General features: G+C 40.3%; 1 protein-coding gene across 1 annotated transcript in view; it reads right to left on the bottom strand.

The window, feature by feature from the left end:
• Nucleotides 1-955: 955 nt before the first annotated feature.
• LOC145406855 (ATP-dependent RNA helicase DDX54) overlaps nt 956-27,865 on the bottom strand; it is a 40,137-nt gene continuing 13,227 nt past the window's right edge. The window contains exons 5-16 of the mRNA XM_080277962.1: nt 25,935-26,156; nt 25,315-25,483; nt 25,006-25,101; nt 24,132-24,246; nt 23,295-23,400; nt 20,357-20,480; nt 13,959-14,171; nt 12,201-12,362; nt 9,122-9,336; nt 7,888-8,026; nt 5,875-6,031; nt 956-1,492 (exon numbers count right to left, since the gene is read on the bottom strand). Coding sequence (XP_080134088.1) covers nt 1,146-1,492; nt 5,875-6,031; nt 7,888-8,026; nt 9,122-9,336; nt 12,201-12,362; nt 13,959-14,171; nt 20,357-20,480; nt 23,295-23,400; nt 24,132-24,246; nt 25,006-25,101; nt 25,315-25,483; nt 25,935-26,156 — 2,065 coding nt within the window. The 3' untranslated portion in view covers nt 956-1,145. The remainder of the gene's footprint in view (nt 1,493-5,874; nt 6,032-7,887; nt 8,027-9,121; nt 9,337-12,200; nt 12,363-13,958; nt 14,172-20,356; nt 20,481-23,294; nt 23,401-24,131; nt 24,247-25,005; nt 25,102-25,314; nt 25,484-25,934; nt 26,157-27,865) is intronic.

Here is a 27,865-nt window from a genome sequence, read left to right as displayed (position 1 = left end):
TATTTGGCTTGTCACTCAATTTAAAGCCACCTGAAAAGGAAAGAAGAGTAATAAAAAGTGACAGGAAAGAGGGGAAAAAAAGGAAGAGAGAGGGCAGATACAGAAAGAGTGATATTGGTGAAGGAAGAAGTAGGCAGCACAACATCAAATGAGTGGTTGATGGTTGCCACCACCTGTACCGTGATTTAATTATTATTTAATACCCTGGTTGTAATTTTAAGATCCAGAATAATTCAGGTATTACAAAAATATTATTGCGCTCCAATCGGATTGAGCCAGTGATGGTTTATATCCAAAGGGTGGTTGGGATTGATTGCTCATGTAATGCCACTCAGGGATGAGTGAGGCTGGTCACTCTCATCTTAAATGTCGGGACCAACTGCCTAGCCCCGGGCTCCTGCGCTCCTCATGGGGCAATGTAGGATTGGATGATGGATGGATGGACAAAAATATTTAGACTACTGAAATCCCAGTGGACTACTTGTCTGATTTTACAAATAAGTAACCCTGGCTTAAATGCCGATATGCTCATATCATCAGTGATACTGTATCAAATCTGTGAACTGAAGAAATTATGAGCTAAAGATGTGGGGAAAAAAAAAAAAGAAAAAAAAAAAGGTGAGTTAGAGTATACACAAACATTACCTGCATGAGTGTCATGTAACAAAAAGCTCAGCAATAACAATGTATGCACACAACAAACTTTACCTAAACAAGCTTCCATACAGTGCTCAGAATATGAATACAAAACTATGAAGTGCTGTAAAATAATTATGGGTCTTTAAGTGGCTAAACCAACTCCTCTAGTTTAATTCCATAATTCTTTAATATTGGCTAATTTCATTTATTTACCATAAAAGAAACGTCTAACAAAAAAGGTTAATAAGCATGATCTACAACAGCAAAACACGATGCATACTGGAAAAATGATACTCGAACACAAAAGTGTTATTTATTGAGAAGATAGTTATTATGTATATATAATTTTAGCACTACAAAATGCAACAAAATTAACTATTCACAATAAATGGACAGTACAATTATTTCATCACTACACGTCTATAACAAACCAAGTTACAGATTAATAACCATTACTTGCCATTAATTTCATGATGCAGAGGGAGTATGATTGCCAATGTTTTGTCCTATTTCTTACCTTTTTGTTTTGAAGGCTTTCCTTTTGAGCCTTTACCTTTTGAACCTTTCTCTTTAGTATTCCCTTTCCTCTGTCCCAAAAACTTCTTTTTGCTAAACCCAAGATTCATGTTGGCTCTCTCTTTCTTGGCTGCCTCAAGTGCTGCTTTCTCCCTCTTTGCTTGCTTGGCTTCATTCTTGAGTCGACCTTCCAAGTGCTTCTGGCGCTCACTCTCTTTCCTCTTAGTTTCCTTCACAATTTCATCATCAGTTCTCAGTTCTCTCTTGAGGGGTCTGTGTGGTTTCTTCTGTCCTCTCAGCAGTGGATGGATATTAGTGAATGACCGATTCTTGATGGCTGGAAGGGAGGCGTTAGGGACAATTAAAGGCATGGAAAAAATGAAATATCAGTACAGCATATGGGTACTGTAACATCTTAGTATGTCTGGGATGTGTCCCAAAATATTACAACTATCCACACTAATGGGGCTGTAAATGTGTGGGACTTATGATTTTCTGTGGACTTTTAATGGAAAAATTGCAATAAATAAATAAATAAATAAATAAAGGCAGCTTGTAATGAGGTCAACTATAGCTTTCATATCTTCAACAAAGCACAAATGCCTGCAAGTACAGGACCTGGAACAAACTAGTCTGACAAAGATGTGATAGTCCAGCAGGGTACAGTATGGATACTGATAGGTACATCTTTTTATCTATCTTACTGTAGCTTAATTTCAAGGGCTGATCTTGGAGGGTCATGAAAAAACACTTTTGTGTCTATCAATAACTCACCATGCCTCTCACCACCACCCAGGGCCACCCTCTATCATGCACCCCTAAACTTTTTTTTTTTTTTTTTTTTTTTTTTTTTTTTTTACCAATCATTCCCCATGCATGCATGTGTCTAAACCACGAAATATTCCTCTCAACTTTTCCACCTGAAAGAGGAAGGAAGAGTGTATAAGGGTGAGGGCAAAGAACAGCATTCTGGAGATGTTTAAGTCATGGCCATCCACAATAGGGAGGTTCCCAGCAAGGCACTGATGATGATTTTCCTACTGCATGTAGGCAAGAACTACAGTGTCCAGTTCATCACTCTAATGTGATGGTCTGAAAATGCAAAGAAACTGGAGGATGAAAAATAGGTGTAAAGATCTAGGAGTGGGATTGTGGAGGATACAGTACCAAGAGGTAGAAATCTAGGAATGGGACTGTGGGGGGTGTAGCACCAAGAAGTAAAGATTTACGAGTGGGACTGTGGAGGGTAGAGCACCAAGACGTAGAGCTATAAAGGCCTATGATTAAATATAACAAAATGACCGCATGGGTTTGAGAATTAACAACGAGGTTGCCAGACTCTTTGTAAGTGTGAGCTGACATTAAGTGAACAGGGTCAACACATTCAGGAATGTAAAAATTCTTTTAAAATGAGCAAATGAATATCATTCAGCACACTTATCCTATAATAATTTTTGTTTTCAACCCACTTCATTTTTTTATGTACAAATGACAATTAAAGCCTTCTTCCATTCCACTCGTCTATGCCTTCATCATCTCTACATAAACAGTAACTCATTAGCACCTGCTGGCATTTATTTTTCAACCCATTCAGAGCATTCTTGACTCCTGTCTTTGCCACATTCTCAGGCGCCACATTCCTTCTTTGTGCTGCACCAAATTTAATCATGTTTACCACTGCTCTGCTAGTGCCATTTTCTGCCATCAGTTTTTGAACAACTGTATATAAAGAGCAATGAGAGGACAATGCAGAGATTTACCTGATCATATGATTGTGGTATGTAAGGCAGTACTGACAGAAGCATGTTGGATACTGACAGAGAGAGAGGAACAGTCAGAGTGAATGACTGGAAATGGAGAAGTTGAGAAATAAAGAAAAGAGAGATGAATACCAGGTTTTGGTAGTAAAGGACATAGAGCCAATGCATGTGGAGCAAATGAATCTGGAAAACTTGTGGAACAGTGTCTTTTTTTTTTTTTTTTTTTTTTTCTTTTTTTTTTTTAAATGTATATGACTCTGGGCAAAGGCTTCAGGGCCCAACCCCATGGCCCAGGGTTAAGAACTAAAGCTGTGTGTGGCGTTTTGCAAAGTTGGCACCTATTAAGACAAGAACCGCACACTTTGGTGGGATGAAGAGGCTGAAAGGACAGAGAGAGACAAGGCACTTTAAAGCATTTAAAGTGAATCCAAGAAGGAGTGTCAAGTGAAACAAGAAGGGAAAATACTGACAGTAACATGCCCATGAAGTAATTACTAAAGAGGAAAAAAGGAGGTAATTAAGAATCTTGGGAAAAAATGAATGTAAATTATTCAGGAAATAGGAAACTATTTTGGAGGGGTGTGAATATGCAGAAACAATGGTGGAAAAAAGTGAAAGTGTAAGAGATCAAAGTGAGTGAGAAGCAGGAACAAAAATATGCTGTATTTCAAAAAGCTGATGAGTGGGAATGATGAGAGAAGTGTGGCAGCAAACATGATTGGTGATGTGCAAAGAAAGAACATAGTGCCAGGAAATGTGACACTGGTAAAAATGAAGAATGGTGTGATGTGGCTGAAGCATTAGGTGGCTGCAGGCTTTGATGTTATGTATGCTGAGATGATTAGATGTGTCTGTTAACAATGTTAGTAAGCTTAGAAGAGCAGATCTGTGTAGGTAGAGTGGAAAAAGACTGACTGTACCCTTGTAAGACAATAAATGATTGATGAATAGACAAAAATTATCATAGTATAAGTCTACTAACTACTGCACAAAAGGTGTATGGCAGGACAAGAAGGTGGTGAGTTTGTGAGAAAATGAGGTATGGATGTTAATGAAGCTAGGAAGTGATGGAGTTGTCGCTAAGATGAATATTGTACAGGTGAATGCACAACATGAGACTGGCACTTGACATAAGTGCATAAGTGTGGATGGTCATTTCCAAGGGCATGAATCAGTGAATGACAGTGTGGCACATTTTAAATGAACATGCTGTTCATTAGCTTTCCTTCTATCAAGTCTTTTTTCTTTGCTCTGGAACCTCACCCCATCTATGGGTGGATAAGAGACACTGGAAAGGATATGATGATATGATAAATTATTTTTTTTTTTTCATCCAATCATTAACTGTTAGCATTTCCTCAATGTCATCACTGACATTTCCAGATTCATTCCTAGTTCTGTATTTTTTTTTTTCTAAAAGTTTCCAATTTTCTGAGTTTTTTTTTTTCTCTAAATTTCCTTTTCATGGAAATTACAAAATACTGTACTATAATGTCTGAATAAGTACTGTAATGATAAACACTGTATCACAGAAAGTAATTCTTTTATTTTACTCTAATAACTCTACACATAAACAAAGAACATAAAACACTCAGCTCCCTACATTTGTTTTAGAACAAATGCTACTGTATCATCCACTTTATCATCATCATCACATGGCGTGAGGATATCAAGAGCACACTCGCAACACAAATGCTGGTAAGTGAGGCTGCCATATTCAGTGTCACTGCGCATACCTACCAAACTAAATGTGTATGTTTAACCTCCTCACAGTTGAGACAACTCTAATATTTAAATCCACCTAACAACATATGATCTTATTCAGCTTAGAGCCAATCATAGGAACTTGCATGTACCATAATTACTATACCTCATACCAATTAATCTGGCCAGGCATGTATGGCAACACTGTTCCCACCGAGATTCTGATTGGCTGGAGGTGTTTGTTCAAGTTCGTTGTTGCTTAAACCGATACTCTCTTTATTATCAGATGTGATACTGAGTTTGTCGACAGTACAATCGTCAAAAGCAATAAGAAATCCGTTATATACTTAACAACAATGAAATATTCGTAGAAAGATAGAGATATGAGTCAACAAAGTATTATAAAGTCAAGGTAAGTATTCGAACAATTCCTTTAAGTCTCTGACACTTCGTAATCTAACAGAAAATTAAGGAAACCTGCTTAATCTAAGTGTTGGTATAACACACATTTAAATTTTAAGATCAGTCCGTACTGTGATAATAGAGGAGATATAACGAAATAGTTTTCCTTTAGCCTTCTTCGATTTTTGTGATTTTTTTCAAAACTCCTTCCCCGCAGAACTCGTCTTTTCAATAGAGTTTTTAATTATTCAGAGTTGTGGCACGATTTAAGGATGCGGACTGATCTTATAATTTAAATGTGTGTTATACCAAAGCATAGATAAAGCAGGTTTCCTTAATTTTCTGTTATATTACGGAGTGTCGGAGATATAAAGGAACTGTTCAAATGCTGACCTTGACATGGACTGTTATACAAGTAATACATTGTTGACTCATATCTCTATCTTCCTATGAAAATTTTATTGTTGTTAAGTATATAATGGATATCTTATTGCTTTTCACGATTGTACTGTCGACAAACTCAGTACCACATCTGATAATAAAGACAGTATCGGTTTAAGCAACAACGAAATCGAACAAACATCTCCAGCCAATCAGAATCTCGGCAGGAAGTGTTGCCATACATGCCTGGCCAGATTAATTGGTATGAGGTATATCAACATTAACCCTATCGTGATGGGGAAAACTTCAGCATTCTATCTAAGCTACAGATAGATAATTTTATTCAGATGAGAGTGAGTCATAGGGTTTTGAAAGAATTAATACTGTAACCACCCAAAATAAACACTTCAATACCAAAGAATGAAATAGTACTTAGGATACTTTCATTAAACATCATCATCATCAAACTTACCTTTGAACGTTTTTGCATTTCCTTCCTCCTCTTCATCATCGCTCTTTGTCAGTGAACCTTTACTTCTGCCCTTTGCCATCCACTTCTTGTACCTGTCAGTCTTGTATGATGCAGCAATCCAAACACCTGATTCAGTCTTAATCCTCTTCTGTTGATTCTGTAAAATTATAATAGGACATGATGTTGATAACCAGTTAATGGACGACATATCATTCTCTCATCTGCAGAGAATAAAAGGTGGTAATGTAAAAACTGTGTTACCAGAACCAGTAACCAAATTCATTAACTAAAATGTTGTCATTTTCATTTTTTAAAAGTTTATTTTTGCTAGGGTCTTCACAGCCTAAACACTCAATTTCCTTGGGCAATCTCTTACCCACTTCCTTTTCAATAGTGCCTCTCTTGTCTGGCACTGGGACTTACTGCACATGGGTACTTAAACTCTTCCATCAATACCTGGTACTGATGCGGGAGCTGTTACCTCTCCTGGCATTGAGAGGGCTCTCCCTCCATGCTAGGGGATGTTATGTGCTATGTGCACTCCAAATGGACTGAGACTGAGTAGGTTTATATCCAAATGGTGGGTGGGGTTTACTGCTCACGTAATGCCACTCAGGGATCAGTGAGGGTGGTAACAGTCATTTTAAATGTCAGGACCAACTTGCCTAGCCCTAGGCTCCTATGCTCCTTGTGGGGCAGCATAAGATTCGACGATGATGATGATGATGATGATGATGTTAAGAGTGTAATGCTGTATGGTCGTGAGGCCTGGGCAGTAAAGGAAGAGGATCTTCGTAGGCTCAAACATACAGAAGGACAATGATTAGGTGGATGTGTAGTGCGTCCTTGAATGCAAGGCCTGGTGGGGCTAGGTTTACAATGGACATGTTGAGAGGAAGGATGGGACTGGAGTGTATTGGTGTTGTGATGAGGAGGGGTAGACTGAGATGGTTTGGGCATGTGGAGAGGATGAGGGATGACAATTGGGTGCAGAAAGTGAGAAGTGTGAATGTTGGAGGACGGGCTGTGAGAGGCAAACCAAAAAAGACCCTGGGATCCCACACTCCTGATGGGGCAACAATAGACTGGGTATTAGACATAGACGGATTTTCAAGATGCTGTATTTTTCTAACATGAATAACTATACAGTAAACCCTTCATATATCAAGCCTCATTAATCGAAACTTTGGCTGTATCAACTTCTTTAAGCCTATTAAATTACCTTCAAGTATAATGAACAAAAGGTCAACTTATTAAGGTGATAGAGACACCTGCCTGACCTAAGGTAATTAAAACAAAATTTTGCTGTATTTTGTGCTCTGTTGGCTATTATTGATTGAAAATATTTAACATTTATCTACAAAATATCAAGGCAAACACTATAAACCAAACAATACTGTGTACAGTATATAGCTAATTCCATTTGGTATGAACTGAACAAATCCCCCAACAAACATCAGCTATATCACCTAATCAGCTTTTCCCCCAGTTAGTTTGATATATTGAGGGTTTATCATATGTGTACTAATGAGTGAAAACTAACACTAAGTACTTGGGTAAAGAATGCCTGCTAACACTAATGTAATGGATAACATCGAGTTTAAATGTCTCACTTGAAACAGTATCATTCAAAAAAATTCTGTGAAGTTACCTGCACAGCTTAGATTACTGACAATCATTATGTCATCATAGTGATTATTAAAAAAAAAAAAAAAAAAAAAAAAAAAAAAAGTGATCTGTCTGAAATAGTAGTTTCAGGTAAGTTAGTGGGATATGTCAAACATTCCCTCACTGCCAAGGAAATGCATTAGAAGGTAAATGCATTTTCTTATTTAGTGCACTGTATTCTACCTCTTTAAAAGGCTAAAGGTGAGCTTTCTTTGAAAAACTTGAAAAATTGCCATTTAAGAGACAGTTGCAAAAATGATGCAATATCCCACCATGGAGGGGTTAATTTTAACTTCTGGGTTTGGTGCTTTCTGAATTTCATGACTCTGAAGTTATTAGACTGACCTGTGTGCCAACAAATTTCTTCTTGTATCGGTCCCATCTGTGTAGTGCTGAAGTCTTGCGTTGTGCACCATCTTCATCAGCAACCATGTCTAGCGATGCTGCCTCTGCTGCCTGGTTGAAGCTCCCACCAACTTTGTACCTGCCAAAAGTCACATGAAGGCAACTAGCTGGTGTATCATGGGTCAGGAGATTGGTTATTACTGACCTACATCAATTGCATATAATATAGGCCAGAAGTTGAAATGCAAGATCAAGCTTATAGCCAAATCTGGTTCAACACAATCTAATGAGCCTAGACTAATAACCTAGCTGAACCAACACTCCATACTTAACCTTAAGAACTAGTTTTTTAGATCTAATGGGTAACAGAAATAAAATACTGTACAAAGGATCTCTATTATAATGATCGAATTTCTGTATGTTTGTTAGTTTGTGGGTTTGCTGGTTTGTTACTGTAACACAGCAAAAATAGCACATGTAGTGCAAATTTTTTTTATTAGGGCAAGGTAATACTGAAATGCTCTAACTTGAAGAATAATACAATTTCCAGACAACTTGGGCCACCGGTTCCTGAGCCATAACTCATTTCTGGCCTTCTGTTTCAACTTAAGTAGTGCAGTGGATGGATTCGTCCTTGGTCCAGCGTTGAAATTGCCAGTATAACACAAGAAAGAAGTGTGACATGTTTCTTGTATTACAGCTATCTCGCCTCTCTTTCATTCCTCCTTGGCCTCTTAAAATTGTACAGTATAATGGTACAGTATAATCTATACTATAATGATCCAATTTCTGTGTGTTTGCTGGTTTGTTTGTTACCATGACACAACAAAAATGGTGCATGTAGAGCAAATTTTTGTTACAGCAAGGTACCCTTTAAATGCTCAAACTTGAAGAATACAACAATTTCCAGTCCAATCAGGCCACCAGTTCCCAAGTTATGACTCATTTCTGAAGATAGGAAATGATTTGATATCAAGCAGAGGCATAAAAAATAAAATAGCATCCTAAAAACATATACAATTATGGTAGATTTCTGACCACTAGAGTTATGATGTTATTGAAATAAGTTTCTTAACAAAATACACTTAAACTTCTGTACATCTTTTCATTCTAAAAAGAATTCATAAACGAAATTTGTACTCTTCATAATGAAATCAGAAAGAGGACATTTTCATTATTCATAATATATCCTGTTTACTACTGTACAAAACAATGAGAAAAACTGACAACTCACCCTTCCTCAGCAAACTCATTATTTTTGGTATATGGAATGTAAAATTCTTTGTCCTTAAAGGTTTGATTTTCTTTATTCTTCTTTTTCTTGCTTCCAAGGATTACTCCATTTTTCTCTGACGCTTTTCTTTTACGTTTTTTGCCAACAATGGATGAAAATGATTTTTGTACTTCTACTTCTGTACTCTGCTCCATCTTCCCTAATCGCTCCAATGCCTGGAATGCAACAGTGAAGGGTATTAGAAAAATTCACTCACAGCAATGATTCTTTGCTTACAACATACACAGTATCCAATACAGTACTGTACAGTGAAGATGACGTGAAAATAAAGGGCATCCCAGCAAGACTGAAGGGCAGAGTAATGCAAATACAAGGGATGGCTTTTCTGTGTGTATGTGTGTGTGTGTGTGTGTAATTCACCGGGTCGGTCAGGATCACCTGATGGTCTTGATCGTCAGCTTTTACCCTCCCGGAAGGGAGCTGAGAGCTCATATAGTCCGATCTATGGGCAAGGCTGTGAGCTTCACACACGCCCACACCCGTCCCCTTGCTCCAGGGGGACAGTAACCACCCACTTCGTCAGTGAAACTTTTCGCAACCTGAGCGAGGCGCGAACTCCCCTCTAGCAGATGGCAAGCGAGAATGTTACCACTGCACCAGCAGTGTGTGTTTACCTAGTTGTAGTGTACAGGATTTGAGCTATACTTGTGTTGTCCTCACATCTACACTTATCCAAGCTAGACTTAAACTCATCCATGTTCTTTGGTCTCACCAGCTCCATCCAAACTTGTCCACTTACCTATACAGCAAAACCTTCATAAGTCGGAACCCTGTTAGTCGCGATTATGCTAACTTGGCATGGCATATGGTACTGATGAAAATAACTTAGAATTTTTGACTTTTTTGTAATAATCCTGGAAAAAAACTCCCATCCATCCATCCATCTATCATCCAATCCAGTGTTGCCCCATAACAAGCATAGGAGCCCGGAGCCCAGGGCTAGGCAAGTTGGTCCTGACATTTAAGATGAGAGTGACTAGCCTAACTCATCCCTGAGTGGCATTACATGAGCAATAAACCCCAACCACTCCTTGGATATAAACCTACACAGGCTCAATCTGATTGGAGCACCTTAATTACCCACTAAACCACCAGGTGCCATAATTTGGTTATATGGTTACCACCCACCGTAGTAAATGGTTTCCTGGTGTACAGGAAACCATCTGGCTTATCACTCAGTGTAGAGTTACCCACAGGCTGAAGCAAGAGGAAAGAGTGAAGGAAAGAACGACAAGAGAGAGAGTGGAAAAGTCACCCGTAGGCAGAAGGAAGAGGAAAGAATGAAGGAAAGACAGACAAGGAAGGAAGGAAGAAAGAAAAGGGCAGACACCCAAAGCAGCATTACAATGAGTGGGTGGATGGTGCGTGCTCCCACCTACAAACACTAATAATAATAATCCATCCATCCATCATCCAGTCCTATGTCGCCCTATAAGAAGCGTAAAAACCCAGGGCTAGGCAAGTTAGTCCTGACATTTAAGATGAGAGTGATTAGCCTCACTCATCCCTGAGTGGCTTTACATTAGCAATAAAGCCCAACCACCCCTTGGATATAAACCTACACAGGCAGAATCTGATTGGAGCACCTCAACCTTAATTACCCACTAAACCACCAGGTGCCATAATTTGGTTATATGGTTACCACCCAGCATATAAATGGTTTCCTGGTGGGCAGGAAACCATTTGGCTTGTCACTCAGTGTAAAGCCACCCATAGGCAGAAGGAAGAGGAAAGAATGATGGAAAGAAAGACAAAAGAGGGTGTGTAAAGTCACCCGCAGGCAGAAGAAAGAGGAATGAAAGAAGGAATGAAAGACAGAAGAGGAAGGATGGAAGAGAGGAAAGGGCAGACACCCAAAGCAGCACTACATCGAGTGAGTGGATGGTGAGCGCCCCCACCTACCACTAAAGTGGCCCCACCTACCACTAAATAATAATAATAATCATCATCATCATCATCATCATCATCATCTGGACCTCATTTCCCACCCAAGGGCAGAGTGAGGAGTAGCAATGTCCAGACGGCACAAACTTGCCCAATCCAACAGACCACGCTTCCATTCACTCATCATTCGAGCCCCCGGAATCTTGGCTCTACCGGATACGCCAAAAACATTCACCACATTCTGCAGCGTCACACATAAGTATCCAGTTGAGTCAATCCGGATGCTGCCATGCTCACAAGGGGTGCCAAAATCCCTGATCATGCACTTCTCCTTACAATATTCATCCAGCGAGATCAATCTCTTGTCAGTTAGTTCCCTAGCCTCACCGACTTCCAAACCTCTCTTCCTCAAACACTCATCCACCATATCTCTCCACCTTCTCCTTGGCCTACCTTGCCTCCTCCCTCCTTCAAATTCGCTCAGGTATACCTTTTTCACCACTCTCTTGTTATCCATTCTTTCCACATGACCATACCATCTCAGGAAACTCTCTTCGATTCTGGTGTCCACTGACTAATAATCATCATCATCATCATCATCATAATAATAATAACAATAATGCTAACAATAATTAGGTGTTGGGGAACAAACTCACCTGCAAGTACTGAAAATCTGTTGCTGATGAAAACCTACTTAAAAGGGCCTCTGCAACAATAATTTAACTGCATGATTGTGTAAAACCCCTTTATAATGCCTTAAAACATCACCAGACATTTGACTCTAATTGCGATTCAACAAAAATTTGTAAATCATTCCAAAATACACCTTGAACTAGTGTTCCATAGTTTGTGATGGTTTACTAATCTGTTGTTGTTGTTGTTGTTGTTCAGTAACCTCGATCTGTGCCTTGCAGGGCCATGTCATGCAGTGAACCGATATTTGCCACAGCAATGTTTGGAGAAGACTGTGGTTTGGTTCCTGGATGGATGCTGCATTTGTCTCTCTCCACCAAGTTAAAAGGGGCACCATAGCAGGTTCCACATCATCCTCTTATTATGAATACCGAAACCAGCAAAGTTGAAACTGCAATAAATGAAAGATGACTGCAATAATAATAATAACCATGGTTCTTACTTCTTTTGCTTTGGTTTCTTTCTCCAGCTTGGCTGCTTGGCGTGCTTCAAGGTTCTTGTGGAATGCCTCAATTCTTTTGCCATCATATTCTCTCTTCATCTTCATACTCGTCATTGCTTGGACATGAGTGGCATTTTTGGTCTTGTTCATTTCAAATACAGTCTGAAACAAACATATTATCATCATTACTCTCTCTGTCACATAGGGAAGGGAAAGGTCTCTAAGTAGATGAGGAAACAGGTAATTATGAGTATCTATCACCACTGACCAATGCTGTGAGCCAAACATCCATTTCCTGACATATCCATATGAATCACTTGATTCAAAAAGGTCTGACAGAGTCTTTACAAGGGTAAGTAATGCTTTCACCCAGAAAGGCTCCTCAAAAGTCAAAGAAAACCATCTGGCATGACATCTGTTCATCATCATTTATTCCAGTACTGCCCCAACAGGATCATAAGAGGTAAGCTACTAAGTCCATACAGATAAAGCACAAATGACCAACTGCTTGCCCCTTAGCAGCATTATGTGAGCAACAAGCCCTAATCCGCAAGGAGATGCAAGAAGAGTGAGCAACACCTGTGTTCTATATATAAATGGTCTTAGGGTCTATCATTTGACTTTGCCTTGTGACCCTGACCTTCAACCCAGTGTTCCCAAAACCAAACTTCTTCATTCTTACATAACCTTCAACCCTTCCACCAACTTTAGCCCATATTGCATCAAAACTGTCTGAACTGTTCATACCTTGTGACCATAAGGATCAGAACTGTCTGAGCTGAATCTCCTGTTCTCAAAACAGAATTTCTTCATCCCTGATTGACCCTCAGTCCTTCCAGCCAGATTGGCCCAAAATTGCAAGAAACCTCTCTGAGTTATGAAGGGATCTGATTTTGAGAACAGTCTGTCAAAGGTCAAGATCCCTTCTTTCATGTCTTACCTTCAACCTTTTCACTAAATTCTGTCTAAGTTGGACTGAAAGTGTTTGGGCTGATCTTGCCAACTGACTTTGACTTTTGACTTTTCCCTTTGAGCTGTGACACTGAATTTTGATTGATTTTCTCAAACCTAAATCCCTTTATGCTTGCCTTTTCCTGAATTCTTCCACACAGTTTAGTCCAAAGCAAGCAAAAACTGTTCAAACTGTCCTTACAGTGTGACCTTTGCCTTTCATCTAGTGTTTTCATAAACAATATGTTAACCTTTCTGCTACCTCTCAATCCTTCCAACAAGTTTGTTTAAAATAGGTTGAAAACTATTTTAGTTATTCCATTCACTTACAGATAAGCGTGGGTCAAACTTTGACCTTGCCCTGTGACCCTGACCTCCAACTTCTCAAAAGTGAATACTTTTATTCTTACCTAATCCTTAACCTTCCTCTAAGTTAGGTCTAAATCAGATCAAAACTAATTAAACTGGCCTTACCATGTTACCTAAACCCCTTGTACCAGATGTCTGCCACAGTCACAATCAATGTCGTTGTTGCTTAACTCTGGTGTGTCTGGCCAAGTTCCTTGTGATCAAATGCATTTTCCAACATACAGACCTTAAGGTTTGAGAATTTTTGTTGGTAATGCAGATTTTGACACACTAGTTCTCTGACAAAGAGTCTCCAAACACAGTGCAAAATGTTATATACTGTATACTGTATACATAAATACATCCATCCATCCATCATCCAATCCTACGTTGCCCCATGAGGAGCATAGGAGCCTGGGGCTATAGATATTCTACTGTGACCAGCCAGCATTAACTCACCCCTTTAGGCTGCAGATTCTTGAGTGACAGCAACATGGCAAGGCGCTGTTCCTCGAGGTCAGCTGCAGGTGTGTCTTGAATCAGCAGAGGGTGGAAGCCAATTGTGTTCATCAGTTCAGTCTCCTTCATTCTTTTCACACTTTCAGCACTTGGAGCTGGGCGGGACTTGCTATACTGTTTGTAAGCATTGTTGCAAACTTGCTTCATGTTGCTCTGTGGGATATTAGAAGGACGAATGACTGAATCACATGTATTCACTGACTTAACCAATGAAAATTTTAGTAAAATTCTAGTATTAACTGTTCTGTAAATGAATGGCCTAGCTTCAGGCCCATACACCATGTAAGAGGTATGTGGTGAGCAATTGTGGTGTTATTCAACACTGCTTCCACTCATGCTGACTCATGAGCAGCAGCTCCTATTCTGTAAATCACATTGTCTCTTCTAATAACTAGTATTGTATTCTCACTATCATTAGCCTAATACTGATATTCTCTTGTTCCAGGTCTATGTTGTATTATTTAATTTCATTTTGTTTCGTTTATAAAGACTCCAACATGCTTGCATGCGTCAGCCTTGGTTACCTACTGGTAGCTCTCCACGCGGCTAGATCTTTGGCAGCCTCCCTATTCAGTCCCTTATCCCTGAGGTCACACTCTATGATCTCATCCCAGGTTTTTTTTGGTAAGAAAGAGAATGGATGTTAAAAGGATCTGTCCCTTCTCCCCTTTGGGGCTAAGATGCGAATGAATGTGTTTGAATGGATGAGTAAATGGGGAGTGTGTCATCCGGTCTCAGCTACCTCCCTTTCCTTGGGGGAGCAGCCTAGGTTTATAGATAGATAGATAGATTTATGGATCAGAAAAAAGCATAGGGCAAGGTAAATGGAGAAAGATTAAGGAAGACACTACGTGTTTGCTGTGTGGATGAAAACTGCTGACTGACGTAAAGTTTCTACGATGGCAATGAAGCACGTACAAAAGTAAGCTGCTGTTCGAGTGGGTGCTCTAATATCAGAGTTGGAGCAACACAAGGGTGTGTAATGTCCCCACAGGTATTCAATACAATAGCTCAAAGTGGATGTACAGTAATGGCGATGGGTGGAATAGCATATATACGATGGATGTCGATGGTCCTATGTTACATGCAGAGTGACCAAGAGCTTTTCAGGCTGGTGCAGTGTTTTATCAATATCTGTGAACTGCATGGTTTGAAAGTAAATGCAATGAGTAAGGTGATGGTTCTTGAGAAAGAAAATGTGACTCCCAGTGTGGTGTGCTGGTAAATGGAGAGAAGCATGAACTATTTTTTTTTTTTTTTAATGCGAGGAAGAAGGAACCAAAGGCCATGAACCCACAAAAACAGTTCCCTTCAAGAGAAAAACAAAATACAATAGAGGGCCAAATTCAAGATCCAATCATTTTGAAATGCCTGGGCTCACTGCGTTTGAAAGACTGGAGATCATAGGCAGCAGGAAATACAGACAGAGGGAGACAGTTCCAGAGTTGACCTGTTCCATAAATGAAAGACTGGGAGTAACGGTTAACTCTTGCATTAGAGAGATGGATAGAAAAGGGATGAGAGTTTGCTGCTAGACGGGTGCTACGCACCCGTCGTAGAGGTGGAGGAATGCATGCAGACAGTTAAGAGGAGCAGTGACCATTAAAGTAGCGACAGAAAAGAGATAAAGATGCAACAGTGTGGAATGTGTTCCATTGTAGAAGTAAGATAGTCGAAGAATTTTTGATAGTCAGTAGAATTAGGGGATAAGTAAACAGCACAGATATACAGTAGAACCTCTCTCATTCGGACTATATGGGGGGAAGGGTTGTCCGAATTAGCAGATTGTCCGGACCATCAGGGTAATCTCCAGTTCATACCAAAAACTCTCTACATATGGTATGTTTGTTAATTATTAACATATGTTGCATATGTTAACCCTACGTAACTGCAAAAGATGAAAGGATACTAAAATAACCAAACTAATCATGTACGATAGTTTTGTATTGCATAATTTACAGGTAAGGCCATGACAAGAAACTAGCCAACATTTTAAATTGTAGTAAGTGACTAAGGCCCGTGCAGGCAAAAAAATAAATTAATTAGTTAACTGTAATATTCGGAATAAAAATAAAACTTATGTAGGCAAAAAATACATTGTCATCTTTGGCATATTGATAACGCCCATATGGGCAAGAAGCTAATGTTTGATGTACAAGTAAAGCACATTTAAGTACAAAAAATAAATCACTAAACACTGCAGAATATTCTGACCCATTTCTGTGTAAGCAAACTCCTCCTTTTAACACCTTTATTCATTGCAGAAGCTACACTTGCATTAAGGGGCATGGTAAGGATTAACTTTTGAAATGCAGTGTAAAAATATTAGTGGTTGGTGAACTAGTTGGTGGAACGAATGCTAGCATGTGTTTAAACAGGCGCCCATGTTCAGACCTAGCGTGATCCGAGGCTAAACGAATGATGATCGCTTTCCGCGCTGATACTGAAAATGACTTTAGAATTACTTTCAACATATTTTTGGAGCTTATTATTTTTAAATTTTGTCCGAATTAACAGAAGTCCGGATTAAAGGGGTCCGGACCAAAGAGGTTCTACTGTATTTAGTCAGAGAATGACAGGAAAGCCAAAGCCAGAGTGTAGAGAATTCAGAAGAATTGAGTTCAGGAACATGAGAGCAAGATAAGTCGTTGCGTATATATACACAACAGCCTCCTTTGGCTTTGAAATGAGTATAGAGAAAGTAGGAGGATACAGAAAAGGGTTTGCTGTCAGTTGCCTCAGACAGAGGTTGAAAAGACAGAGGTTGAAGGGAGTCAGTAAGAGGAGAGTTAATGAGACGAAAAACCTTTGACTCCACCTTATTGAGATGAGCTGTATGTGGGGAGCCTCCCCACACATGAGAGTTGTACTCCACACAGGGGTGGATAAAACCCCAGTATAGAGTCAACAATTGTGCAGGGGTAAAGAAAGAACGGAGTCGGCTTAGCACACCCAATCTCTTGGAAGCAGATTTAACAAAAGATGTAATATGATCTTTCCAAGATAAGACCCAAGTAAATGAAACCCTAAACATGTTCAAAGATGATGCAGGATTAAGCTGAATATTATTAAACATTAGTGGGTATACCTGTGGAAGATTTTGTCGGGTTGATAGGTGTAAGAGCTGAGTCTTAGATGCATTAAAAACAACCATATTATTTTTACCCCGGTCAGAGATACAAGCCAAGTCAGACATTAGGTGTGCCATAGCCTCATCCCTTGTTTGGTGAAGTAACTGCTGAGATGGGCGTTGGGGGAACCGAATGGAAAGGTGAAGGGTGGAGTCATCAGTGTATGAGTGGATAGGGTTAGATGTACAGCTCAGAAGGTCATTGATGAATAAAAGGAAGAGAGTTGGTGATAGGACAGAACCCTGAGGAACACCACTGTTGATAGATCTAGGAGAAGAATGATGGCCGTCTACAACAGCGGCTATAGAACGACCAGAAAGGAAGCTAGTGATGGAGGCACAGATAGAAGGATAGAAACCGTAGGAAGGCAGTTTGGAAATTAAAGATTTATGCCAGACTCGATTGAAAGCCTTTGAGATGTCGAGTAAAATGGCAAAGCTTTCGCCAAAGTCCCGAAAGGAGGATGACCAGGAGTTTGAAAGGTAGGTGAGAAGATCGCCAATGGAGCATCCTTGATGGAACCCGTACTGACGATCAGAAAGAAGGTTGTGATAGGAAAGATGCCTTAAAATATTTCCATTGAGAACTGACTCTAAAACTTTTTGAAATACAGGACATTAAAGCAATTGGACAATAGTTGGAGGGTTGGGAGTGGTCACCCTTCTTTGGGACTGGCTGAATGAGAGCAAACTTCCAGCAAGAAGGAAAGGTACAAGTTGACAGACAAAGGCGAAAGAGTTTGCCTAGGCAGGGTGTAAGCACAGAAGCACAGTTCTTGAAAACAACAGGAGGGACCCCATCAGACCCATATGCCTTGTTAGTATTAAGGCCAGTGATGGCAGAAAATACAACAGCTGAAGAAATTTTAATGTCAGCCATGAGGAAGTCAGAGGGGGGAAGTGATGGAGGAACAGCACCGGAATCGTCTAAGGTGGAATTGGAGGAGAAAGTCTGTGCGAAGAGATCTGCTTTATCAGTAGAAGAAATAGCTACAGAACCATCAGAGTAGAAAAGAGGAGGGAAGGTTGATGAGGTAAAGTTGTTAGAAAGGTTTTTGGCAAGGTGCCAGAAGGAGCGGGAAGAATTCAAGTTGGAGAGTTGAGAGCATTTAGCACGGATGAAATTATTTTTAGCAGAGCAAAGACAGACTTAGGACAATTCCGGGCAGAAATGTAAAGATGATGTGATTCAAGGGTGGGTTGGCTCCGGTACCTTTTGTAGGCCCTCTCCTTGTTGCGGACAGCATGATTAAACCAAGGCTTTCTTGCGTTAGTCAAAGGATATGAGAAAGGAATGTATACTTCCATGCCCGAGAGAATAACCTCCATAATGTGCAAGACACACTCAGATGGCTCCCGGCCATGGAAGCAATAATCATTCCAAGGAAAATAAAAAAAAGTACTACCTGAGAGCCTCCCAATCTGCGGCTCCAAAATGCCACAGATGACATTTCCCTGGAGGGTCCACAGACCGTACCAGAGTGACAGGACAGGTTAAGGTGATTAAGTTGTGATCGGAGGAGCCCAATGGAGAGAAAAGATTAACAGTGTAAGCAGAAGGATTAGTTGTATGGAAGAGGTCAAGTATGTTGGAGCTCTCTCCAAGGCGCTCTGGGATACGGGTAGGGTGCTGTACAAGCTGCTCTAGGTCATCAAGGATAGAAAAGATGTAGGCTTGTTCACCAGGTGGATCAGTGAAAGGAGGGGAGAGCCAAAGGTGGTGGTGAACATTGAAATCTCCTAGAATGGAGATTTCAGAGAAAGGAGAAATGGATAGAATGTGTTCCATCGTAGAAGTAAGATAGTCGAAGAAATTTTGATAGTCAGTAGAATTAGGGGATAAGTAAACAGCACAGATATATTTAGTCAGGGAATGACAGGAAAGCCAAAGCCAGAGTGTAGAGAATTCAGAAGAATTGAGTTCAGGAACATGAGAGCAAGATAAGTTGTTGCGTATATATATACACAACAGCCACCTTTGGCTTTGAAATGAGTATAGAGAAAGTAGGAGGATACAGAAAAGGGTTTGCTGTCAGTTGCCTCAGACAGCTGAGTCTCAGTTAGAAAAAGAAGGTGAGGTTTAGAGGAGGAGAGGTGGTGCTCAACAGAGTGAAAGTTAGAGGAAAGGCCGCGAATGTTGCAGAAATGAAGAAGAAGAGAGTCAGACAGTGAGGAGTTTAAGAGTCTGGTGCAAGAAACATGAACTGATGGAGTTTAAGAGTCTGGTGTAATAAGAGAAAAGAGAGGTAAATGTACACAGGAAATGAAAAGGAGAGTGGCTCAAGGAAGAAATGTGGGTGTTGTGTTTCTGTTTACTCTAATGTACTGTAAAGGTAGGAGTACCAAGTAGTAGTTGTTCCCTAGGCAGTCTGGCCGAACAGCCCCGAGTCCCTTAGGAGGGCCACGGCCAAGACCGAGCTTATTGTAAAGTTGAGGAGTTTGGTACAGCATGAGTCTGAGGTAAAGAATGAGAGCATTGTCAGTCTGTGTGGGTTGTATCAATAGGTAAAGAAAAGAAACACAGAAATTACTGAAAGATGTGATGTATGGAGGTGGTTTACTGATCAACGAGCAGGAGGGAGTGGGCTTTGATGGTATGGTCATAGAAAGAGAGAATCAATACATCATACAATGGGTGGTGAAAAAGTGCCAGTGTACTGTATGTGTGACTATGAAGGTGTGAGGAGGTGTAGTACACCAAGAATACAGTAGATGATGGATGGATATCATAAATTAGTGTTTGAGAAAGGAAGGCATGCAACATGAGGAAGCTAAATACTGTAATTAATAAGGGATCATAATAAATGGATTAAGTCTAAAGTCGCATGTGACAAAAGTATAATTACTTTTTTAAACTACACAGGTGACAGAATGATTATTCCACTAGATGTGTGTGAAGTGCAGTGAAAGGGGAAAACATTAAATAAATAAATCAACTGTACTGTTTGTAACATTTATAAAGGCGCCAAAATGCTTGCATGCATTGGCCTTGGCCACCTAATGGTGGCTCTCCATGCAGCTCATTGGGGGGGGGAGGGTGTACAGATGGCCTACTTATGAGATGAAGATTTTCAAGGTTTTGATAATGTATGAATGGTTATATGGTTAATCTCACTGAGCAGTTAGTCTGATACCTTTCCTACTTTTCTGTTTCAATCCCTTAGGTGGTCATAAGGACTGGGATGATGCTGATGTTGCAATACCTTACCAGATCTAAAGAAGTTGTGTGCATCTGATGAACTTTTTCCGTTTCACTGTCCACAATGCTTTGAGGTACTGATCCATATAGGTAGTTCCAGTCAACATTCTTGTCAGGAGGGTGAGGAGCCAATCTGCAACATAGAAGAGTATACTTTTCATTTCTGAACCTGTACTTATTCTGTATCTAGTAACTCAAAGGATCCAAAGCTTACAACGTGAATGGTGGATTTATTCACTAATTCAACCCCTGGGGCAGGGTTGCCAGGTCAGAAACTGCCAACCCGCCGAGTTCCTCTCCCAAACCCGCCCAATCCCGCCAAAATGTCAGCCTTCTCACCCGCCCCAAAACCGCCTTGTCAGTAATTACAGACTAATAATATTAGGTTTACAGGTGAGCAACAAATGACGTGAAAAATAGTTATATCTTATACAAACTTCATACATTAGCCTCACATTAGTCATATATTAAATTTGCAAAATGCACTTGTTTCATCACCTGGGACAGACAATCTATTATCGCAATCCATTTTCTTTTTCACAGATTTTATTGTATTTTCTGTTATACTTTGCATATTTATCCACTGTCTTCCCAGTTCCACTATCCAGCAAACCTCCCTTCACTGCTCCCTGACTAATTTTGAAATGCTGCCTCTCTTATTTTACCACCACGGCATACATGGCCGCCAGGCCCCGTGACCTGTGTTTGAGTGTGGATTAGGGGAGTCATATCCCGAGGGAGGGCTGGGCCGGGTGCTAATGGTTTCGTCAGTTCCACCCACCACCACCTGCCCTCGATCTTGATCTCTCCGGTCACCCTTGTTTTTGCTAAGAGACAAGAGTTACAGTAAGGTTAATTTAGCAAATACCCTCTCGAGCTGAAGCCGCCGAAAACCCGCCAGTTAAGATATTAACTCGCCCAAAAAACCGCCCAACCGCCAATGTTAAATTTTACCCACCAGCCTCAATTTAATACCGCCCAATTTGGCGGAAAATCCGCCAACCTGGCAACTCTGCCCTGGGGGAAATGATTCAAATGCTCACCAAGTTTCACATTCATGGATCTCACACATCAGCAACATACAAACATAGCCTTCACTCCTCCATCATTCAGTCCTTTACTGCCACTTCAGACTGATTCAAGACTGTCTCTGCAAACTCATAAGCACATTCCACATCCCTGAGTTTTTCATGATGGAACTGTTTTTGGCAGGATACTGAACTTTGCTGTGTCGATTTGTAGCCTTAGAGTAGCAACATGTGCACGATCAGTAGCAAAGAACTCTGTACTCCCGAAAACCCTGCAGTTCTGAAGCATCCTCCAGTGGGTAATAACAAAGATGTGGTCAATCTCCTTTGCAGCCCATGTGGTATTGGAATACCAAGTCCAACAGTGAAGATCTGGCCACAGGAACCAGGACCCACCAGTTCTCAGTTTAACCCTTTAAACGCGGATCGTCGCATTTGCGACGCTCAGCGAAAAGGACATAACGGCGGAGCGTCGCGTTTGCGATTCTAGTAAATTCTGAATAACCGCGGGCAGGCAGGCTCCAGCTGGTATTGTCTATCAGTACCACCACCCTTTGGCTACTTTTAGCACACTTGACCTTTGTACCACTGACTTCCGTTGTTGCCAAGTATCGCGTTTTTTCCCCCGTCCCCCCCCCACCACGGCCCCTGCCAGCCTGGCTGTGATACATGGCAGCGCTCTGAGTGTTCAGAACTGTAAATCTGCAATCTCCTCTCACAAGCAGTTTATGCTAATAGGAAACGCTTGTTTCCCCAGTTGTAACACTAGCTTTTTTTCTCACGGTTTGCCCCTGTTTAGCGTCAGTTTACCGCAGGCTTTCAAAGTGACATTATGGCGAGTTCTAGCTCTTCCGAGTCAGTGTGAGCGGCCGACAGGAACGAGAATAAAGTGACGGGCGTAAGGCAGAATAAAAAGCGCGCCGTGGTGATCTTTTGGGAAATAATGATTGAAAATAATGTAGTATATATGTTTTTAACTGTGAAAATGGAAATGTTTGTTGAGTGACGGGAAGACCGCCGCCGCGCTGCATGTCGGCCGTATGCTCCATTGATTTTAGCCTTATTTTCAGTGCTTATTGTACAAATACGGATTCCAAACTACCTTTACGTTGTAGTATAAAGTTTACTGTGACAGAATGAGCCTGTGGTAGAGGGGAAACCGGGTTGCTGGAGGTGTGAAAGTGAAGATTTGGTTACCCAACTTTGCAAGTCTCCACAAGTCCTTGGGTAGTCCACGAAGGCTCAACACCTGTCTCTGGAGAAAGCTGAATGTAAGTACTATCTGCCATACCAAGTATAATGTTCTAGGGTTAATCTCTGATTTTTGGCTAATATTTTCCTACAGGTACTCAGACAGCGATACAACCCCGCCACTTGAGGGGAGGCGACTGTTCATGGCCACGTTTAAGGGGTTAAGGGACTTTGTGAAATCCAGAAGGTAAGTCCATCCACCCATCATCCAATCCTACATTGCCCCATGAGGAGCATAGGAGCTTGGGGCTAGGCAGTTGGTCCCGATATTTAAGATGAGAGTGACCAGCCTCACTTATCCCTGAGTGGCGTTACATAAGCAATCAACCCCAACCATCCCTTAGATATAAACCTTCACCGGCTGAATCCAATTGAAGTGCAGTAATGAACTATTGGAATTCCTGGTTTCAGAGCCATAGGGACCTACACATACCTTGAAGCCTTCTCTGTTTGAGCCAGTTCCAAGGTCCTTCAGAACACTTCAAGTCTGGTCAAACCCTTCACATCCATGCCTACACCATCAACTCTTATTTCAAATCTTTTAGGTCACTTCAGTATCTCTGGACCAGTATGGATGCCTGGTGCAGATGTCTGCTGATGGCAACCAAATTCAAATGACTGTACTGTACACTAAACAAAAAATACAATTGTTATTTCATCACACTCACTTAAGTTCCTTTGAAAGGAAAAGATGCAAATCCAAAAGGTATGGGGCTTCATCTGGTGCCACAAAGGAATACGCCACACCAGACCTGCCAGCACGAGCCACTCGACCTGCAAGCAGGCAACTATTATCATACACTACACAAAAATCATAAAAGTAAACATGACAACAACAAATAATAATAAATAAAAAAATAAATGAAAGTAGGAAATGGGACTTTGTAAAAAAAAAATAAATAAATAAAATTAGGAACTGCAACTTTAACTGCACTTCATTTACTCAGACTGATGCTGCAAACATGTCCAAAGAATCTGTCTCTTCATGTCCAAAGAAGCTGAGTAATTAACATATAAGAATTTTTATTACTAATGTTACCCTCAAATTTGTCTGTTGCTTATTTAAATTGATGAAGGAACACTCCAAATCCAAGATCAATATGGAGTACAGTTAAATATGTAAAAATGTATGAAGGTCTTTTTGTTGCAGCCACCATTCACAGACCACACCATCAGCCAACTGATACAAAAATTACAGGTCACATTTACCTTGTTTGTCCTTTTTTTGCTAAATAAGTAATCAGACATTAACTGGAATAATATGCTACTAGTTGTTAAGTAGTGAAAGGGTTAACCTTTGATGCCTATGGTTATATTTTTTTATGGCTATCACCAGCCAATTTCATTCAGCTTAGGAGAAACCTGTGAAATGCAGGGGTTTAAAAAGCTTTTCCACAGAATACAGTACCCAAATGAATTAAAAGTTCTTTATCCACAAGTACTTCAGTAATTAAACTGAAAGTTTTTCATTCACAGGAATTACAGGGAAAAGCAGTCCAACTTACCAACTCTATGAACAAAAAGTTTTGACTTCCCGGGAAAGTGGTAATTAATGACATTATCCAGAAATGGCAGGTCAATACCTCGGGCAGCAACATCTGTCACCAGGAGGCACCTCACCTGCAAGTGGTGACAATATGTTACATCACACCTTGACTTAGCATTACAGGACTCACAAATTCAATTAGTATCAGTCATCATTTGTGGTAGGTGGGGGCACTCACCATCCACACACTTGATGTAGTGCTGCTCTCGGGTGTCTGCCCTTTCCTCTCTTCCATGCTTCTTTCCTTCCATCCTCTTCTGTCTTTCTTTCCTTGTCCTTCTGCCTACAGGTGACTTTACACTCCCTCTTCTGTCTTTCTTTCCTTCATTCATTCCTCTTCCTTCTGCCTGTGGGTGACTCTTCACTCAGTGACAAACCAAATGGTGTCCTGTACACCAGGAAACCATTTCCTATGCTGCGTAGTAACCATTGATTACCACCCAGCGTAGTAAATGATTTCCTGGTGTACAGGAAACCATTTGGCTTGTCACTCAGTGTAGGGTCACCCACAGGCAGAATGAAGAGGAAAGAAAGAAAGACAGAAGAGGGAGTGTAAAGTCACCCATAGGCAGAAGGATAAGGAAGGTAGCACTACACTGAATGAGTGAATAGTGGTTGTTCTCACCAAACAGTTTAAGCCATTATCTCCCCATGTAATCCTCTATGACACTTTCCCATCTATTGTTCAGTCTTCCTATCCTCACTTTATCATTAGCTATGCTTCTATAATGTTCTCTGCCAATCTTTCAGTCATCACAGGTTTCAAATCATGCTGATACATTTTTTTGTAACTGTGTATACATTTCTGGCATTAATACAAAACCTGTACATACCACTTTATTATGGAACTTGGCTACGTTGATCTTCCTGGCAGCAGGGTCTAGGGTGGAGTAACAGTATGTGTTTGGGATGTTGGCCAAGTCCAGAGCCTGAAACACCATGGAAAAAAAAATGTAAATAACACTCTCACTGGCCTTTTTCATTAGATATATCATTCAGCAAGTGACACTCTCACAGGTTTTCTCATAAGTTATATCATTCAGCTTCTTGCCTACATTTTTATGCAACCAGGTACTTATTCTGAAGTTTAAACTGTAATGTTCAGCCACAGTCATAATAGATATTTCAGGATGCCAACATACCTGATGAAGGTACTCAACATGGTGCCTGGTGGCAGCAAATATGACAGTTTGTTCATCATTGCTCAGCACGTTCTGAAGAACATAAAGCAGCAGCCCCAGTTTGTTCTCTGTGTTTACCTTGAAGAATGCTAGTTTCAGGTTCTCAGAAAGCACATGTTCAGCATCTAATCTGTGAAAATGCAAATCACTGGGTTTACAGTCTAATCTGCTGGGAACTGTATTTGATATCCAAAGCCTGCTGTATCTCTGGACCTTGTGCATAAACATTAGGTCCTCATTATACATGTATATAAGAGATGCATTCCAAAAGAAAACTAGGATTGAATGTATGCATGTAATATCTAGATGAATACAAGATCTGAATCTCCCTATCATCCACCTGGATGGCTTTGTGGGAGATGGCATCAGGTGGGGGCTAGAAAAGGACTTTCGATTACCCCTACAACCCCAGTCCAAGACATTAATGGATATAACTTCCAACCCTTTCAGCTCTTTTGGACTTGCCTTTAACTGCATAAAATTGACTGGCACTAGCCACAATAAAATACAAATCATATTCCTTGGCTGAAGGGGTTAAGAACTGTATACCAAAGTGGCACTGAGCCATCATTCTCACTTACCGTAAAAGAACTGGATCAGTAAGACCTGCTCTGGCAAAGTCCACTAATAGCTTGGGCAGAGTTGCTGAGAAAAGAAGCGTCTGTCTGACCTCGGAAAGCCTTCCCAAGATCTCGTTCAGCTGTACTGCAAATCCTAACTCATACAGTCGATCAGCCTCATCAAACACTACATACTCCACACTCTTCAACTTTAAGTCCATCTCAATGCACACATGAACCAATCTGAAAATTGCAAAAAATAAATAAACAAATAAATAAATAAATATATATATACATGGATTTCTGATGATCTCACTTACATGTGAACATACAGTACAGCACAATTAAAATTAATGCATTCAGTATTGCCATGCAATACAAAGTCTCCTACCAGATGATTATCAAACATATGTTATTGACCTTGAGAGCAGATGGCTCGTTGTTCCACGCGACACATCATCGTGGTATGGGGAACAATTGTGTGAAGTTTTATCAAAATTTGTCCATGCATGTGGAAGTTACAGAGTGGACACAAATTTAGGTATGGCTGTTAAGTACGACAGCACTCGACTTTGTTTGAGCTCCAATTGTGGCCTTGACCTTTGAAGTAGATGGCTGGTTGTTGTGTGTGACACACCGTCATATGGGGAACAAATGTGTGAAGGTATATCAAAATCTGTCCATACATGTGAAAGTTACAGAGCGGACATAAAATTGCAGACGCACTGATATACTGACAGAGCCGTGCAAACCGGTATCACCAGTAGGGGATAATAATCAAAAGGCAGTATGTATTTATATATACTGTACTGTAGATCAGCAGATGGAGTACAGTATATACTTTCTTCCTCGATGAACAGCTCTATTATACTGTACACAGTCATATTGCATTTATAGGTCCTGATGGGTAAAAAGTGGTGATCAAACAATAATTGTGAAACTGCAAGAACAATCCTGGCTGAGGATGGGAACAGTCTGCGGACTTGAAAATTCAGAAATGGGTTACCAGTACAGTATACTGATCTTACACTCGACAGACTGACATCCTCCACACGCACCATCACAATAGTTCTATGAAGTAGCTCTGGTATATTTCAGTACACAGGTGGTAACAGTAACATGAACTGTTTTGTCACCAACATTATTTGTAATAAAAGATCCTTGTCACCAATCTGTTTTGTTATCACATCCCCTTTTACTACTGACTTGTTTTGTCACCAATTCTATTCATTCAAATACAATTTTCATTCTATTTGTCTATGTATATTTATAGGTCCCAATAAATACAGCAGAGTTGAAGGGCTGTTGGTCTGTCAAAGGCAGTCCATTCCTGGTTTCTTCTTACTTTTCGCATCATAATATCTAACCTCTTCTCAGTTAGCTTTCTTTTTCCTCCGACCTTAACTTTATGATTTAATCACAGTTAATAACGAACAAGAATCCACTCATTTTTGCTGTCTTGGAAAATTAATAAGGATTAAGCCACCAAAGTCAGTGTGCAAGTAGCAGATGCTAACTTCAAAGACTTCAGTATCGATGAACCACAAACATTTTGACTGATTCAGCTACTCAAATGAGGGTTGGAAGACAACTTGTGACATATTCTATTCTACGCTACTTCATTTTCAACATGTATTTAGTTGCTTTGAGGTACTACAGAAGTCTGTCAGGCATAATGGTTTTTGTACAGGCCACACTAATGAGATATAACTAGATTTTTTGTGTTTGTTTCACTACAATACCTCTGAGGAGTCCTAAATTATGACAACCACTTACGGCATGTGGCTTCACCCTGGCAGTTGAAATGCCACAACAGGCAGGTCCAACATCCGCAGATGAGATATGAACCATACCCCCTTTCACAATGAGGATGTTTGAAAAAATCCACTGCATACTGATTTAACATACAGTATACTGATGCAATCATAACAGAGGTTCAACGGGGATATTTT

The sequence above is a fragment of the Coenobita brevimanus genome, chromosome 71 (genome assembly GCF_032717465.1).
Source record: "Coenobita brevimanus isolate Jiangsu-jjx chromosome 71, ASM3271746v2, whole genome shotgun sequence".
Taxonomy (NCBI): Eukaryota; Metazoa; Arthropoda; class Malacostraca; order Decapoda; family Coenobitidae; genus Coenobita; species Coenobita brevimanus.
This window is presented reverse-complemented; position numbering and strand designations above follow the sequence as displayed.